We start from the raw sequence: 21,463 nt of genomic DNA, 5'->3' as shown, positions 1-21,463 counted from the left end.
CACTATTCATAGGTAGTCCATTCTTGATATATGTGCAGAAAGCCCTTGAGAACATCTGAAACTGTTGATTGTCTTTTTTTAGTTGAATATCTCCTTGCCCCCTATTCTACATGTGAGAAGCAGACTAATGTGCAGTTAGGGGTTAATGAAATACAGTACCACCGACTTGCATGCAACTAAATGCATTGTTACGTGTACGTTACCCCGCTTAACATTGTTTTGAACACAGGCCTGTATCTTGTCTCTTGTACTATATACAAACAAACAAGGTCTGCCGCTCAACCTAATTCACTGACAAACAGTATGATATAATAGTACAACAGACGGTGCATAAGGGGTTAGGCAGACTATATGCAATACAATGTCAAACACCACAGGGGGTCACAAAAGAGTTCCCTATTACATTGCAGTCGTACAGTAAGTAGTAGAATATATATTTGGGTATGATAAACCCAGAGTGTTTAACTCTTTAAGGTGTATTTAATGGTATTTATTAGCTGCTGCAGTATATGTCTCTTTCCAGCTTTAATTGAGGCTTTTTTCTCTAGCTGGAACTTTTGATACATGGTATCAGCTTGGTTTACTATACTATACCTATCTATCATTTGCCACACTGTGGCTTTCTCACTCCCATTTTTTGTGAGTTTGATTGATACTTGTATCATATTCAGTCCTATATCTACCAGGACTGTTATTTTTAGATATACTCTGGATTAACCCTAGGAGTGTCATCTTCCTAGCGTATCCATTATCCATATGCTGTTTTTCTATCACTGAGGGGATTTTATTCACATATGTAAATAGTTCATTCACATTGTTGTTAGAATTGCATATATGTTAATAAAATGGTATTATTTTTACATTTTAGTGGCGTTTTCTACTAGCTACGGTAGTTCTCATGTATACCTGATATAGAGTTAAACACTCTGGGTTTATTATACCCAAATATATATTCTACTACCTACTGTATGAGTGCAATCTAAGAGGGAACTCTTTTGTGACTCCATGTAGGGTTTCACATTGTATTGTATATACTCTTGTACTATATACCAGGATTTACATGAAAACAAAACATACAGTAAGAAAATGTTTCCTGGTTAAAAAAAAAAATGAATAAAATAAATAATCCTAATTGCAGCTAAAATCCTTAATTGCCTTAAAAAAAAAAAAAAAAAAGTAGTTGCCCGTCGCCTGATATGAAGAAATTCTAAGCTGGTTATACAATGAATTAAAACATTATGTTCCTCGTTTTAGGAAGAATTGTACAATATGTATACTCTAAAACAGACAGGGAGGGCGCTCTGCTGCATACCCCTATCACCATCGCACTCCAACCACTGCTCCATTATCCTCTCTACATAAAAGCCTTCATTCTGCTCCGAAGTTGGCATCTCTTGCAGTCAGAGGGTAGCACAGTTACTGCCTGACAACTGCTATTTCACTTATGAAGATAGTTTTATGGTACGGCGGGAATGTTTCATGAAGGAGCTGATTTGTTAGCCTCAGCGTATTACAGATAGGGTGTCCAGCAGATTTGTTGGGTCACATGCCATTGAATTGGGAGGTGATGCTTAAAACAGAGAGGGTGAGAGTTTGACAGGTTTGGATTCGTTATGACAGAAGTAACTTCATGAAATAATCTCCATCATTTGTGTCATTTTTTTAAAAATGAACCCTATTCCTTGATACACCATAATCTTTTAATGCATGTATTAGTGATTGTTATTGCTGATCCAGGTCTTTCTTCTTATACACAAGACCTGTGGGGATATTTTGGAGTTGTTTTGGCCATGGCTGCTATTTCTGCTCCTGGAGAGTCATGGTTTTGATGCTTATTATATGTGGCACAGAAAATGGAAGAATGAGAGTATTTACATTGCAAAAACCATTAACAATCGTTGGTTAATTGTCATTCACTTTTAACCTTTTGCTGCTAGAGGGCCCTACACTGCATTGCATTGCAATGAGTGGTAGTGAAAGGGTAAATGGCCTCAAACAATCGATAATGACTGTAGATCGTTAGTGAGCAAACATCATGATATATCCAAATAATGCTACTGTGCACTGGCATAAAATAATTTTTGGTCAAAGAAAAAAACAGATCTTGTCACAATCGCCATTGCAAATGTAAAAGCAATAATATACGTCTTGATAATATCATGCGATATTATGTATTTTAATCCATCTGGTGCTTCAGGGGTTAATGAGCTACAGTTTGAGTTTAAAAATACAATATATTGGGTTTATAACAGGTCAGGACTTTTCATGGTTCATTGCTGAGCTTTAAAGGGACTTAATTGAGGGGGGGCCTATCCTGGATAGCCCACTAAATGTGACACGTACATTGGTTATTTCGTAAACGCTGAGCAGAGTGACTCTACCAGCCTCAAAACAAACTCACAGTTTGTGAATAATTACTGGTACATTTCAGAGAAAGGTGACCCACTGATTATGCCTTCATTGAAGGACTTCATTAAAAATGAGAATATCATGTGACGTCATCTACTGTACCTAGTAAGAGTTACAAATCTGTAATCGTGTCACAGAGGGCAGGTATTGACACCAGACACTGCATAGGTAAGAGGTACTAAGGGACAGATATCCATTTGTCGCTCAAATTTAGGTGCCAGACAGTCCGCCATAACGTGACGGTATGCCATCGGTGGATATGAGTCCGCCATAATTGTCTAAATCTACTGATTTTGCTGATGTATGTGTAAGCATTACAGAAGGAAAACTATGAGTATGTTTATATACTGAGGGTTTCGTTTAAACGTTGTTTTGTATGAATTTTTTTACTGTCGTAAAACCGTCAGTCTCACAGCTGATTTACGACAGGGGTTATTTTATGTTGTTTCAATGGGAGACAAATACTTATGTCTTAGCAAAATTTGATGAAAATCAGATTTCAACAGAGGTATGTTTGGACCAAATACGTGATTTCTCATCTTCCTGCGCCAGTGACCTCTCTGGGAGAAACCCTATGACATTTGGGTAATGTACTGTATAGGGATCTCTATTTCATGTTTTATCCTGTTTGTAACAGGGGACTTATCCCTGTTCACAAATGTGCCTCTAATCCAGCAGTGTGGTGGTTAACTGCTGGTAGGCAATTAACTAACACCACCTTTTGAGACAGGAAGTGAGACTCCTTAACTCACACCTGAGTTGAACTTGGAGACACTTGTCTTGAGCCCTGCCAGAAGAAACAGCAGAGGTGCTTTCAAGACACAGGGGAAACTTCTAAACCTGAATGCTGACACACCCTGAGGAAAAGGGAGCTCAACCAGGGACAGAGAAGATTTTCCCTCTAAACCACAAGGAGCAGATAAGACTTTCATTTATGAGACTTCTTATATCTGCTTAATTCATGCTATATGTTTGGGGCTGGAAGACATGCTTATCTAAGGGAGTTGTGAACTGCATAGTATTTCACTAGAAATACTCCCAAGTGAATGGAAGCTTTGTTTACCCCTTGTTTGGATGGTTTCCCGATGTTAAGGAAACAGGCGCAATAAAAGGCTTATTTAATTTCACTATAATCAGTCTCCCTTGCATACCTCTGTGAGCGTCCGCCTACACTGTTATTTTAAGAAACTGTTCTGCATTTATTGTAATAATAATAATAATAATAATAGCATGTTTTTGTATAGCGCTGCTAGTTATACTTAGCGCTTTACAGAGACATTTTGCAGGCACAGGTCCCTGCCCCGTGGAGCTTACAATCTATGTTTTTGGTGCCTGAGGCACAGGGAGATAAAGTGACTTGCCCAAGGTCACAAGGAGCTGACACCGGGAATTGAACCAGGCTCCCCTGCTTCAAACTCTCAGTGCCAGTCAGTGTCTTTTACTCACTGAGCCACTCCCTCAATTGTATGTTCTTGTAATCCTTTTTCTGTCATCTAAGCACTGTATTTTTATATATATATCTATACTATAATTCTAAGTTGGATTCCGTTTGTTTGTTTCTTTGTATGGCCGAAGCATCGAAATCTACGAAACGGCACCACGTAGCACAACAAAACTTTCACTGGACATTCTGCTGCGGTTTTGTAGGTCAACGCAACTATTTTGAGTTTCCAATGTGACTCACCTCCCAAATTATGGACATTCTAAGTTTCCCTCGGCTGTCCAGCAAAAATGTTAGAGCAGGAGCGGGAGGCGGGGGCGTGGCTACTAAGGGAGGGGGTGTGTCCTTGCCTCGATCGGGGCTGTGTGTGTGATGTGAGATGTGCGGGAGAGATGTGCCAGCTAGCGGGGGGAGATGTACCAGCGGGGGGGAGGGGACATGTGCCTGCAGCGGGGGGAGATGTACCAACGGGGGGGGGGGCGGGGAACATTTGCCACCAGCGAGGGGAGATGTACCAACGGGGAGGGGAGGGATTGGGGAGATGTGCAGCGAGGGGACATGCCACAGCAGTGCAGGGAGATGTGCCGCCAGCGGGGGGGAGGGGAGAGGGGGGGCCAGGGACATGTACCGGCAGCGGGGGGAGACACACACAGAGACAGACACACACATATACACACAGACAGAGACAAATCGGCAGCGTGGAGGGGGGGGGGGGGGAGGGGAGATGTGCTTGGAGATGTATTCAATATTGCATTCCCCGGGCAAAGCCAGGCACAAAAGCTAGTATATATATATATAACATTTAATAAGTGATGCTTTGGGATCTGAATTAACTGTTTGCAAGCTCTGGAGAGAGTATTTACATATTAAAACACATTTTGCTACAACAGATTTGTGTGTGTAAGTGCATAGTTTTTTCTATTACAAATAGGGACCTTAGATTTATTAATTTTTACATTTTTTATTTGCATAAATATCTCAGGTGGTGGAAGCGTGTAGATATGATTGCAATTGAGTTGGGGTTAATATTAACTCATGGGAGGTACCTTTGCAGAGGTGAAAGATGAGTTGGCTACAGTAGCCAAGTGTATTAACCCTGGTTGCATATCTAAGTCACGTGCTCACTTGTTTGCTGACAGGTGGTATATGGGGACGGATTAAGGGGAAATATTTTTAATTTGAGGGACTTTCACGAAGGTGAAGAGTGGGACAGCTTGAGAGCTGAGTATTAACCCTTGTCCCGTAGAGCAGATATGATCCATTTGAGGGACCTTTGCGGAGCTGAAGAATGGGACAGCTGTGTATTAATCTTTGTCCCGTATGCAGGTCACGTGATCAAGGGGAACCGTAGGTGACAATACATTTCTGAAGTTTGTGGCAAATCCATTCAGACTTATTTACTGAACACATTTTTTTTATTCAAGAAATATATTCACCGTTTCTTGTTTTCCATTTCGATGCTCCCCAAACGTAACATCTTTTTTGATGTTGTGGAGAATATAACGTACACTCAAATATTTCCAACACACATACTCATGCCAGTCTGACAGTGTGTTCCTGCAAGATAATCTTTCTCTACAAGGATGTATAACTCTTACCAAAACCAGGAAGTTTCCGCTTGATGCCATGTACGTGTCAACGTTTTAAAACTAGAGGGTTAAATCAAACCATTCAGCCAGTCCATAGTTACATGAGCGGGATCACTCAGACACAGGCCCATATACAGTATACTAAGCAGTGCTCTGCTATTAGAAACCTTGCAGCCCATGCACCTAAATAGGAAGCTATACTCTGCACTGGAAGGTGTCTCGTTGCATACCACTGCTAAGTAAATATGATCCTTAATGCTTGAAATTACCTTTAGAAACATGCCGTCTTATGGTTGCCCTAATTTCTTTTCTTGTGAGCTCTTTACAACGTTTATGGTCATTTTGCTTCATCTCTAAATAATGAGGGATAGTGAGTAGTTGCTATATAAGGGGAATGGCTTTTTCTTGCCGCAACTCTGCATCTCCGCTCTCAATGCTCACTACGGCATTGCACAGCCATGCAGAACAAGCACCTAGTGACTACCAGGACACAGCACAACGCACAGACAATGGCAAGCCAAGCATGAGACTCAAAGTCAGCTCCTTATGCCACATAATGTCGAACACTTTTAGAACACCGAGAGAAAATCGCCCAATGCGTAAGCCATGTTAGAGAAATCACATGAGTTCTCACAGGAATAAATGAAGCAGTAATAACAGCAACATGCCAGTGTGTATTAGTGTTGATTTGCCGTTGCAGTGCAGCTCATTTTTCTACCACTTTTTGTTTTGAAGGGTGTGCTAGGTCTCACAAGCACATATATATAAAATAAAATGAAACAGCAGTGTGACAGTGACGCATACCTGTTTGTGAACTTTTGTAAGCTGCTCCAGGTTGTTCTCAAGAAAGGAAATCTTCTGTTTCTGGGAGTGCATCCCCCCACTGTCCTCGGGTTCCATCTCAGCACTCTGTAAACCATAAGGACTCCATTCAGAGGCACGAGTGGTATCTTCCGATGTCACAGAGTATTAGCTCCAGGGTACAGCCCAAGCTACGGGACCACAAATACCAGAACAACATCTGCTAACATAGTCATGTCTTGTTCATGGCATGGGTAGCAGCTGGCAAAGCAATGTAACCTGTTCTCTGCCAATTGTTTTGGGTAATCGGGAGCTGGGAGTTAAACTTCGGATGGTATATTTGTTTATACACATGAAGGAGTCCTCAATCATTTGAAAGCCCTAGCATAGGGACATCCAACTCCAGTCTTCAAGGGCCACCAACAGGTCAGGTTTTCAGGATATCCCTGCTTCAGCACAGGTGGCTCAATCAGTTGCTCAGTCATTACGACTGAACCACCGGTGCTGAAGCAGGGATATCCTGAAAAAACCTTCCCTGTTGGTGGCCCTTGTGGACTGGAGCTGGTCAACCTGCTCTAGCACTTTATTATTCATATACATGAAGAAGCAACCTGCGAGTTGTGAAAGCAATGATTTCATCTTTGAAGAACGGTCATGTTGGTTTAAGCAGTACTACATCTATAAAAACAAATCTACAGTTCTCCAGAGCCAATATCGCTCAAGAACAATGAACTGGTCACTGTGGAAAAGTGTGCAGTTTATAAATTCTATCTCCTCGCCCCAGCACTTCTCATCTGCAGGTGCTATATCACGAATCTCCCAGCAGGGGGAGAACAAACAACTTACCCTCTTGACTCGAGACGTGACGTCTTGAACAAAAAGCTTCCGAAGGTTGTGGAGGGTCTGGAGTTCCCGGGCCTGTGAATGATTTAACAGACAGGATAGAGAGTGGATGCGGATCCAAATCTCAGCTTTGACAAGCCCGTAGTAAAAACAAAAAAGCTTTCCCGTGGGTAGCATACTTACGACAGTCTCCTCCAGCCCTTTAAGATCCTGCTTGGATTGCTCATGTTTCTCGTATAGAAATCTGCTAGGAACAAATTACAGAATAAAAGTCATTGCAAGTAATCTTAAAGATGTGATCATCTCACCTGAACAGTTATGATACAAACAAATCGCGAGGAAAAATTGGTCAAAGCCAACGTTGGATGTCATTGTATCCATTATTTGTATGCACGTGAATCTTTTTCAACCTGTATTGCAAAATCTTAATGGTTAATTCAGCTTTGCTAATTAAATATTCTGCATATAGTCCGTATAGTCTCGGTCACTGCTTTTATATACAGTAGTATAGTTTTCTTGTAGTGCTGTAAACAGAACTTGACAAGTGTCTGCTCAAACGTGTGAGATAAAGGGACTTGTTAGAAGACGCTAGGGAAGGGATTTGAGCTGAGCTGTAGCTTCCTGAAGGCAATATCTTTACTACAAAGTCACTCTTTCTCCCCCAAAATATAAGTCGATTACACTCCATCCACCGCTGTTCTGTTGCTCGTGACAGCAGTTTCACAGCATGAGAAGCCTGTAATGCATGGGTGAGCAATTTGATGCATACCCAGCTGGAAACAAAGGACCTACGGACCTATTCAATAAGCTCAGATAAAGCAGCTTTGGCATCTCAAAACAAAACTCCCCATAAAAATACTAAATAACTCAATGAAAATGCATGAATATCAGCCCCCGAAATATGATTTGCATATGGAATTAAAGTTAAAACCACAGAATAAGGCACAATTCAAAACACTGATAAAATAACCATTACACACGGACACACTTACATATACAGTAATACATGCAGATATCCACAATGACTCCTGTAAAAGATTGCATACAGACACACTGACACACACTGTAATACATGCAGATATCCACAATGACTCCTGTAAAAGATTGCATACAGACACACTGACACACACTGTAAGAGTAACACATGCAGATATGCACACTGACCTGTACAAGGCTGCATACAGACACACTGACACACACAGTAATACATGCAGATATGCACACTGACTCCTGTACAAGGCTGCACACAGACACACTGACACACACAGTAATACATGCAGATATGCACACTGACTCCTGTACAAGGCTGCACACAGACACACTGACACACACTGTAATACATGCAGATATGCACACTGACTCCTGTACAAGGCTGCACACAGACACACTGACACACACAGTAATACATGCAGATATGCACACTGACTCCTGTACAAGGCTGCACACAGACACACTGACACACACAGTAATACATGCAGATATGCACACTGACTCCTGTACAAGGCTGCACACAGACACACTGACACACACAGTAATACATGCAGATATGCACACTGACTCCTGTACAAGGCTGCACACTGACACACACAGTAATACATGCAGATATGCACACTGACTCCTGTACAAGGCTGCACACAGAAACACTGACACACACTGTAATACATGCAGATATGCACACTGATTCCTGTACAAGGCTGCACACTGACACACACAGTAATACATGCAGATATGCACACTGACTCCTGTACAAGGCTGCACACAGACACACTGACACACACAGTAATACATGCAGATATGCACACTGACTCCTGTACAAGGCTGCACACTGACACACACAGTAATACATGCAGATATGCACACTGACTCCTGTACAAGGCTGCACACAGACACACTGACACACAGTAATACATGCAGATATGCACACTGACTCCTGTACAAGGCTGCATACAGACACACTGACACACACTGTAATACATGCAGATATGCACACTGACTCCTGTACAAGGCTGCATACAGACACACTGACACACACTGTAATACATGCAGATATGCACACTGACTCCTGTACAAGGCTGCATACAGACACACTGACACACACTGTAATACATGCAGATATGCACACTGACTCCTGTACAAGGCTGCATACAGACACACTGACACACACTGTAATACATGCAGATATGCACACTGATTCCTGTACAAGGCTGCACACAGACACACTGACACACAGTAATACATGCAGATATGCACACTGATTCCTGTACAAGGCTGCATACAGACACACTGACACACACTGTAATACATGCAGATATGCACACTGACTCCTGTACAAGGCTGCATACAGACACACTGACACACACTGTAATACATGCAGATATGCACACTGACTCCTGTACAAGGCTGCATACAGACACACTGACACACACTGTAATACATGCAGATATGCACACTGACTCCTGTACAAGGCTGCACACAGACACACTGACATAGACAGTAATACATGCAGATATGCACACTGACTCCTGTACAAGGCTGCATACAGACACACTGACACACACAGTAATACATGCAGATATGCACACTGACTCCTGTACAAGGCTGCATACAGACACACTGACACACACAGTAATACATGCAGATATGCACACTGACTCCTGTACAAGGCTGCACACAGACACACTGACACACACTGTAATACATGCAGATATGCACACTGACTCCTGTACAAGGCTGCACACAGACACACTGACACACAGTAATACATGCAGATATGCACACTGACTCCTGTACAAGGCTGCACACAGACACACTGACACACACAGTAATACATGCAGATATGCACACTGACTCCTGTACAAGGCTGCATACAGACACACTGACACACACTGTAATACATGCAGATATGCACACTGACTCCTGTACAAGGCTGCATACAGACACACTGACACACACTGTAATACATGCAGATATGCACACTGACTCCTGTACAAGGCTGCATACAGACACACTGACACACACTGTAATACATGCAGATATGCACACTGACTCCTGTACAAGGCTGCATACAGACACACTGACACACACTGTAATACATGCAGATATGCACACTGATTCCTGTACAAGGCTGCACACAGACACACTGACACACAGTAATACATGCAGATATGCACACTGATTCCTGTACAAGGCTGCATACAGACACACTGACACACACTGTAATACATGCAGATATGCACACTGACTCCTGTACAAGGCTGCATACAGACACACTGACACACACTGTAATACATGCAGATATGCACACTGACTCCTGTACAAGGCTGCATACAGACACACTGACACACACAGTAATACATGCAGATATGCACACTGACTCCTGTACAAGGCTGCATACAGACACACTGACACACACTGTAATACATGCAGATATGCACACTGACTCCTGTACAAGGCTGCACACAGACACACTGACATAGACAGTAATACATGCAGATATGCACACTGACTCCTGTACAAGGCTGCACACAGACACACTGACACACACAGTAATACATGCAGATATGCACACTGACTCCTGTACAAGGCTGCACACAGACACACTGACACACAGTAATACATGCAGATATGCACACTGACTCCTGTACAAGGCTGCACACTGACACACTGACACACACTGTAATACATGCAGATATGCACACTGACTCCTGTACAAGACTGCACACAGACACACTGACACACACAGTAATACATGCAGATATGCACACTGACTCCTGTACAAGACTGCACACAGACACACTGACACACACAGTAATACATGCAGATATGCACACTGACTCCTGTACAAGGCTGCATACAGAAACACTGACACACACTGTAATACATGCAGATATGCACACTGACTCCTGTACAAGACTGCACACAGACACACTGACACACACAGTAATACATGCAGATATGCACACTGACTCCTGTACAAGGCTGCACACAGACACACTGACACACAGTAATACATGCAGATATGCACACTGACTCCTGTACAAGGCTGCACACAGACACACTGACACACACTGTAATACATGCAGATATGCACACTGACTCCTGTACAAGACTGCACACAGACACACTGACACACACAGTAATACATGCAGATATGCACACTGACTCCTGTACAAGGCTGCATACAGACACACTGACACACACAGTAATACATGCAGATATGCACACTGACTCCTGTACAAGGCTGCATACAGACACACTGACACACACAGTAATACATGCAGATATGCACACTGACTCCTGTACAAGGCTGCATACAGAAACACTGACACACACTGTAATACATGCAGATATGCACACTGACTCCTGTACAAGGCTGCATACAGACACACTGACACACAGTAATACATGCAGATATGCACACTGACTCCTGTACAAGGCTGCATACAGACACACTGACACACACAGTAATACATGCAGATATGCACACTGATTCCTGTACAAGGCTGCACACAGACACACTGACACACACAGTAATACATGCAGATATGCACACTGACTCCTGTACAAGGCTGCACACAGACACACTGACACACAGTAATACATGCAGATATGCACACTGACTCCTGTACAAGGCTGCATACAGACACACTGACACACACAGTAATACATGCAGATATGCACACTGACTCCTGTACAAGGCTGCATACAGAAACACTGACACACACTGTAATACATGCAGATATGCACACTGACTCCTGTACAAGGCTGCACACAGACACACTGACACACACAGTAATACATGCAGATATGCACACTGACTCCTGTACAAGGCTGCACACAGACACACTGACACACACTGTAATACATGCAGATATGCACACTGACTCCTGTACAAGGCTGCATACAGACACACTGACACACACAGTAATACATGCAGATATGCACACTGATTCCTGTACAAGGCTGCACACAGACACACTGACACACACAGTAATACATGCAGATATGCACACTGACTCCTGTACAAGGCTGCACACAGACACACTGACACACAGTAATACATGCAGATATGCACACTGACTCCTGTACAAGGCTGCATACAGACACACTGACACACACAGTAATACATGCAGATATGCACACTGACTCCTGTACAAGGCTGCATACAGAAACACTGACACACACTGTAATACATGCAGATATGCACACTGACTCCTGTACAAGGCTGCACACAGACACACTGACACACACAGTAATACATGCAGATATGCACACTGACTCCTGTACAAGGCTGCACACAGACACACTGACACACACTGTAATACATGCAGATATGCACACTGACTCCTGTACAAGGCTGCACACAGACACACTGACACACACAGTAATACATGCAGATATGCACACTGACTCCTGTACAAGGCTGCACACAGACACACTGACACACACTGTAATACATGCAGATATGCACACTGACTCCTGTACAAGGCTGCATACAGACACACTGACACACACAGTAATACATGCAGATATGCACACTGATTCCTGTACAAGGCTGCACACAGACACACTGACACACACAGTAATACATGCAGATATGCACACTGACTCCTGTACAAGGCTGCACACAGACACACTGACACACAGTAATACATGCAGATATGCACACTGACTCCTGTACAAGGCTGCATACAGACACACTGACACACACAGTAATACATGCAGATATGCACACTGACTCCTGTACAAGGCTGCATACAGAAACACTGACACACACTGTAATACATGCAGATATGCACACTGACTCCTGTACAAGGCTGCATACAGAAACACTGACACACACTGTAATACATGCAGATATGCACACTGACTCCTGTACAAGGCTGCATACAGAAACACTGACACACACTGTAATACATGCAGATATGCACACTGACTCCTGTACAAGGCTGCATACAGACACACTGACACACACTGTAATACATGCAGATATGCACACTGATTCCTGTACAAGGCTGCATACAGACACACTGACACACACAGTAATACATGCAGATATGCACACTGACTCCTGTACAAGGCTGCATACAGAAACACTGACACACACTGTAATACATGCAGATATGCACACTGACTCCTGTACAAGGCTGCATACAGACACACTGACACACACTGTAATACATGCAGATATGCACACTGACTCCTGTACAAGGCTGCACACAGACACACTGACACACACAGTAATACATGCAGATATGCACACTGACTCCTGTACAAGGCTGCACACTGACACACACTGTAATACATGCAGATATGCACACTGACTCCTGTACAAGGCTGCACACAGACACACTGACACACACTGTAATACATGCAGATATGCACACTGACTCCTGTACAAGGCTGCATACAGACACACTGACACACACTGTAATACATGCAGATATGCACACTGATTCCTGTACAAGGCTGCATACAGACACACTGACACACACAGTAATACATGCAGATATGCACACTGACTCCTGTACAAGGCTGCATACAGAAACACTGACACACACTGTAATACATGCAGATATGCACACTGACTCCTGTACAAGGCTGCACACAGACACACTGACACACACAGTAATACATGCAGATATGCACACTGACTCCTGTACAAGGCTGCACACTGACACACACAGTAATACATGCAGATATGCACACTGACTCCTGTACAAGGCTGCACACAGACACACTGACACACAGTAATACATGCAGATATGCACACTGACTCCTGTACAAGGCTGCACACAGACACACTGACACACAGTAATACATGCAGATATGCACACTGACTCCTGTACAAGGCTGCACACAGACACACTGACACACACAGTAATACATGCAGATATGCACACTGACTCCTGTACAAGGCTGCACACAGACACACTGACACACACTGTAATACATGCAGATATGCACACTGACTCCTGTACAAGGCTGCACACAGACACACTGACACACACAGTAATACATGCAGATATGCACACTGACTCCTGTACAAGGCTGCACACAGACACACTGACACACACAGTAATACATGCAGATATGCACACTGACTCCTGTACAAGGCTGCACACAGACACACTGACACACAGTAATACATGCAGATATGCACACTGACTCCTGTACAAGGCTGCACACAGACACACTGACACACTGTAATACATGCAGATATGCACACTGACTCCTGTACAAGGCTGCACACAGACACACTGACACACACAGTAATACATGCAGATATGCACACTGATTCCTGTACAAGGCTGCACACAGACACACTGACACACACAGTAATACATGCAGATATGCACACTGACTCCTGTGTGGCCAGGTTTTCACTGGGTCCCCCTGGGCTGCACCTTAACTCAGCCGCGGCCGGGGATCTGCGGTAGCACTCCAGTCAGTCAGGGTGGCAAGCAGGTTGCCGGAGGTCTGTGGCAGCTCCCTTCGCAGGGCACCACCATGTTGCTTATAGCCGCGAATGCGCAATGACGATCCCACGCATGTGCAGTACCACCAGTAGAGTGGCAGCCTTTACGGGGAGCTGGGCGCATGCGCAGTGTAGCACGAGCGGTGGCCATTACAGGCAGAGGGCTCCACAGGTACTACATACCCCATAATCCACAGGGGCTGCGGACCACATAGCACGAAACAGCCAATAGGGCTGCCAGGATTCCCTGAACTAGAATAGATACAATTGACACGTTCTGCACACCATACCAGTCAGAAGGGGAGGTGAGAGAGAAAGGTACAGTAGTGTCCAGGAACCTGTGCTTCCTGGCTAGGCCTAGCTTGCCCCCTTAGGCCCTGAGTCCCTATAAGATTGTGATTACTTCAGGGACAGCCCCTCTAGATATGGACATTGCCCTGTAGTGTGTATAGTGTCAGGGACAAAGCAGCAACGCCACGCAGTGATTGCGGCATGTGGTCTGGGACCAGACCACCGCAAGACAAAGAGACTCTCTTCATGATGGGAGACTCCAGCCGGAGTCCACCCCACGTAGAGGCGGATGCCATCACCGATGATGATGGCGTGGGACCAGACGGGCCCTTTTTACCAGCTGGTGGTACCAGGTGCTGGAGCACCTGGCAGGTATCACACCCCCAACAAGTGCACCAACTATTACACACACTTCCTGTGGGTGGCGCTACCGCACACTTTAGGGTGGGTTGGCTCCTTTGGACACCCAGGTGGTTAGGTGCCCAGGGCACCTCTATACTTTGAAGGGACTGCACCAAGGTGTATAGGGGGTGATTGTACAGTGGGTCACTGTGTGGGTGCGGCCCTGCGAGGTCAGTATAACATATGTTATAGCGTTATAGGGTCAGATACGTTCAGTAAACCTGTTACTATATATACACAAGTGTGTGTGTTCATTATATCGGGTTCTGTGAGGAGGTATCCAGCAGTGCTAGGATCCGTCACAGGTGGAGGTGCTGTCATCGAGTGAATCAGGAATACCCCCGGCTCCCTGCAGTGGAGGATCAGGCCTCCTGTGAGCCTACAGGTAAAGCGCACCACACGAAGTCACCCTAGACACAGGGAAAAGGGGGCTACACCTGTACAAGGCTGCACACAGACACACTGACACACAGTAATACATGCAGATATGCACACTGACTCCTGTATAAGGCTGCACACAGACACACTGACACACAGTAATACATGCAGATATGCACACTGACTCCTGTACAAGGCTGCACACTGACACACAGTAATACATGCAGATATGCACACTGACTCCTGTACAAGGCTGCACACAGACACACTGACACACAGTAATACATGCAGATATGCACACTGATTCCTGTACAAGGCTGCACACAGACACACTGACACACAGTAATACATGCAGATATGCACACTGACTCCTGTACAAGGCTGCACACAGACACACTGACACACACTGTAATACATGCAGATATGCACACTGACTCCTGTACAAGGCTGCACACAGACACACTGACACACACAGTAATACATGCAGATATGCACACTGACTCCTGTACAAGGCTGCACACAGACACACTGACACACACTGTAATACATGCAGATATGCACACTGACTCCTGTACAAGGCTGCACACAGACACACTGACACACACAGTAATACATGCAGATATGCACACTGACTCCTGTACAAGGCTGCACACAGACACACTGACATAGACAGTAATACATGCAGATATGCACACTGACTCCTGTACAAGGCTGCACACAGACACACTGACACACACAGTAATACATGCAGATATGCACACTGACTCCTGTACAAGGCTGCACACAGAAACACTGACACACACTGTAATACATGCAGATATGCACACTGACTCCTGTACAAGGCTGCACACAGACACACTGACACACACTGTAATACATGCAGATATGCACACTGACTCCTGTACAAGGCTGCATACAGAAACACTGACACACACAGTAATACATGCAGATATGCACACTGACTCCTGTACAAGGCTGCACACAGACACACTGACACACACTGTAATACATGCAGATATGCACACTGACTCCTGTACAAGGCTGCACACAGACACACTGACACACACAGTAATACATGCAGATATGCACACTGACTCCTGTACAAGGCTGCACACAGACACACTGACACACACTGTAATACATGCAGATATGCACACTGACTCCTGTACAAGGCTGCACACAGACACACTGACACACAGTAATACATGCAGATATGCACACTGACTCCTGTACAAGGCTGCATACAGAAACACTGACACACACAGTAATACATGCAGATATGCACACTGACTCCTGTACAAGGCTGCACACAGACACACTGACACACACTGTAATACATGCAGATATGCACACTGACTCCTGTACAAGGCTGCACACAGACACACTGACACACACTGTAATACATGCAGATATGCACACTGACTCCTGTACAAGGCTGCACACAGACACACTGACACACACTGTAATACATGCAGATATGCACACTGACTCCTGTACAAGGCTGCACACAGACACACTGACACACACAGTAATACATGCAGATATGCACACTGACTCCTGTACAAGGCTGCACACAGACACACTGACACACACAGTAATACATGCAGATATGCACACTGACTCCTGTACAAGGCTGCATACAGAAACACTGACACACAGTAATACATGCAGATATGCACACTGACTCCTGTACAAGGCTGCACACAGACACACTGACACACACAGTAATACATGCAGATATGCACACTGACTCCTGTACAAGGCTGCACACAGACACACTGACACACACTGTAATACATGCAGATATGCACACTGACTCCTGTACAAGGCTGCACACAGACACACTGACACACACAGTAATACATGCAGATATGCACACTGACTCCTGTACAAGGCTGCACACAGACACACTGACATAGACAGTAATACATGCAGATATGCACACTGACTCCTGTACAAGGCTGCACACAGACACACTGACACACACAGTAATACATGCAGATATGCACACTGACTCCTGTACAAGGCTGCACACAGAAACACTGACACACACTGTAATACATGCAGATATGCACACTGACTCCTGTACAAGGCTGCACACAGACACACTGACACACACTGTAATACATGCAGATATGCACACTGACTCCTGTACAAGGCTGCATACAGAAACACTGACACACACAGTAATACATGCAGATATGCACACTGACTCCTGTACAAGGCTGCACACAGACACACTGACACACACTGTAATACATGCAGATATGCACACTGACTCCTGTACAAGGCTGCACACAGACACACTGACACACACAGTAATACATGCAGATATGCACACTGACTCCTGTACAAGGCTGCACACAGACACACTGACACACACTGTAATACATGCAGATATGCACACTGACTCCTGTACAAGGCTGCACACAGACACACTGACACACAGTAATACATGCAGATATGCACACTGACTCCTGTACAAGGCTGCACACAGACACACTGACACACACTGTAATACATGCAGATATGCACACTGACTCCTGTACAAGGCTGCACACAGACACACTGACACACACTGTAATACATGCAGATATGCACACTGACTCCTGTACAAGGCTGCACACAGACACACTGACACACACTGTAATACATGCAGATATGCACACTGACTCCTGTACAAGGCTGCACACAGACACACTGACACACACTGTAATACATGCAGATATGCACACTGACTCCTGTACAAGGCTGCATACAGACACACTGACACACACTGTAATACATGCAGATATGCACACTGATTCCTGTACAAGGCTGCACACAGACACACTGACACACAGTAATACATGCAGATATGCACACTGATTCCTGTACAAGGCTGCACACAGACACACTGACACACACTGTAATACATGCAGATATGCACACTGATTCCTGTACAAGGCTGCACACAGACACACTGACACACACAGTAATACATGCAGATATGCACACTGACTCCTGTGTGGCCAGGTTTTCACTGGGTCCCCCTGGGCTGCACCTTACCTCAGCCGCGGCCGGGGATCTGCGGTAGCACTCCAGTCAGTCAGGGTGCCAAGCAGGTTGCCGGAGGTCTGTGGCAGCTCCCTTCGCAGGGCACCACCATGTTGCTTATAGCCGCGAATGTGCAATGACGATCCCACGCATGTGCAGTACCACCAGTAGAGTGGCAGCCTTTACGGGGAGCTGGGCGCATGCGCAGTGTAGCACGAGCGGTGGCCATTACAGGCAGAGGGCTCCACAGGTACTACATACCCCATAATCCACAGGGGCTGCGGACCACATAACACGAAACAGCCAATAGGGCTGCCAGGATTCCCTGAACTAGAATAGATACAATTGACACGTTCTGCACACCATACCAGTCAGAAGGGGAGCTGAGAGAGAAAGGTACAGTAGTGTCCAGGAAGCTGTGCTTCCTGGCTAGGCCTAGCTTGCCCCCTTAGGCCCTGAGTCCCTATAAGATTGTGATTACTTCAGGGACAGCCCCTCTAGATATGGACATTGCCCTGTAGTGTGTATAGTGTCAGGGACAAAGCAGCAACGCCACGCAGTGATTGCGGCATGTGGTCTGGGACCAGACCACCGCAAGACAAAGAGACTCTCTTCATGATGGGAGACTCCAGCCGGAGTCCACCCCACGTAGAGGCGGATGCCATCACCGATGATGATGGCGTGGGACCAGACGGGCCCTTTTTACCAGCTGGTGGTACCAGGTGCTGGAGCACCTGGCAGGTATCACACCCCCAACAAGTGCACCAACTATTACACACACTTCCTGTGGGTGGCGCTACCGCACACTTTAGGGTGGGTTGGCTCCTTTGGACACCCAGGTGGTTAGGTGCCCAGGGCACCTCTATACTTTGAAGGGACTGCACCAAGGTGTATAGGGGGTGATTGTACAGTGGGTCACTGTGTGGGTGCGGCCCTGCGAGGTCAGTATAACATATGTTATAGCGTTATAGGGTCAGATACGTTCAGTAAACCTGTTACTATATATACACAAGTGTGTGTGTTCATTATATCGGGTTCTGTGAGGAGGTATCCAGCAGTGCTAGGATCCGTCACAGGTGGAGGTGCTGTCATCGAGTGAATCAGGAATACCCCCGGCTCCCTGCAGTGGAGGATCAGGCCTCCTGTGAGCCTACAGGTAAAGCGCACCACACGAAGTCACCCTAGACACAGGGAAAAGGGGGCTACACCTGTACAAGGCTGCACACAGACACACTGACACACAGTAATACATGCAGATATGCACACTGATTCCTGTACAAGGCTGCACACAGACACACTGACACACAGTAATACATGCAGATATGCACACTGACTCCTGTATAAGGCTGCACACAGACACACTGACACACAGTAATACATGCAGATATGCACACTGACTCCTGTACAAGGCTGCACACTGACACACAGTAATACATGCAGATATGCACACTGACTCCTGTACAAGGCTGCACACTGACACACAGTAATACATGCAGATATGCACACTGACTCCTGTACAAGGCTGCACACAGACACACTGACACACAGTAATACATGCAGATATGCACACTGACTCCTGTACAAGGCTGCACACAGACACACTGACACACAGTAATACATGCAGATATGCACACTGATTCCTGTACAAGGCTGCACACTGACACACAGTAATACATGCAGATATGCACACTGATTCCTGTACAAGGCTGCACACAGACACACTGACACACAGTAATACATGCAAATATGCACACTGACTCCTGTACAAGGCTGCACACTGACACACTGACACACAGTAATACATGCAGATATGCACACTGACTCCTGTACAAGGCTGCACACAGACACACTGACACACAGTAATACATGCAGATATGCACACTGACTCCTGTACAAGGCTGCACACTGACACACAGTAATACATGCAGATATGCACACTGACTCCTGTACAAGGCTGCACACAGACACACTGACACACAGTAATACATGCAGATATGCACACTGATTCCTGTACAAGGCTGCACACAGACACACTGACACACAGTAATACATGCAGATATGCACACTGACTCCTGTACAAGGCTGCACACAGACACACTGACATACAGTAATACATGCAGATATGCACACTGACTCCTGTACAAGGCTGCACACTGACACACAGTAATACATGCAGATATGCACACAGACTCCTGTACAAGGCTGCACACAGACACACTGACACACAGTAATACATGCAGATATGCACACTGACTCCTGTACAAGAATGCACACAGACACACTGACATAAACTGTAATACATGCAGATATGCACACTGACTCCTGTACAAGACTGCACACAGACACACTGACATAGACAGTAATACATGCAGATATGCACACTGACTCCTGTACAAGGCTGCACACTGACACACTGACACACACCGTAATACATGCAGATATGCACACTGACTCCTGTACAAGGCTGCACACTGACACACAGTAATACATGCAGATATGCACACTGATTCCTGTACAAGGCTGCACACTGACACACGTTTATATACTGTTATATGATTCTAACACTGTAAGGATTTGCTTTTTTGGGAGCATTGCCCCTGGATTTCAAGACTCACGTCAGCTCTTGCAGTTTATTGCTCTTCTCATGCTCCTCGCTCTTCAGCTTCTCGTAATCCGCACGCAGCTTTTCCAGCTCAAGCTGCAGCTTCTGGTTCAGACTGAGGAAAGAGGCAGAGCCGTCCAGATGGGTGAGACAGGATCCAAAAAAGCCATATTTACTCAACTAGGTTTCTGCAA

General features: G+C 45.2%; 1 protein-coding gene across 9 annotated transcripts in view; it reads right to left on the bottom strand.

The window, feature by feature from the left end:
- Nucleotides 1-21,463, bottom strand: part of KIF5A (kinesin family member 5A) — a 128,809-nt gene that overhangs the window by 21,686 nt on the left and 85,660 nt on the right. For 5 of the 9 annotated variants that reach the window (XM_075591547.1, XM_075591544.1, XM_075591539.1 and 2 more), the window contains exons 20-23: nt 21,283-21,384; nt 7,267-7,330; nt 7,087-7,158; nt 6,244-6,348 (exon numbers count right to left, since the gene is read on the bottom strand). In XM_075591547.1, the coding sequence (XP_075447662.1) occupies nt 6,244-6,348; nt 7,087-7,158; nt 7,267-7,330; nt 21,283-21,384 (343 nt within the window). The remainder of the gene's footprint in view (nt 1-6,243; nt 6,349-7,086; nt 7,159-7,266; nt 7,331-21,282; nt 21,385-21,463) is intronic. The other 4 variants (XM_075591540.1, XM_075591546.1, XM_075591548.1 and 1 more) reach the window with 1 other exon arrangement.

Source organism: Ascaphus truei, chromosome 3, assembly GCF_040206685.1.
Source record: "Ascaphus truei isolate aAscTru1 chromosome 3, aAscTru1.hap1, whole genome shotgun sequence".
Taxonomy (NCBI): Eukaryota; Metazoa; Chordata; class Amphibia; order Anura; family Ascaphidae; genus Ascaphus; species Ascaphus truei.
This window is presented reverse-complemented; position numbering and strand designations above follow the sequence as displayed.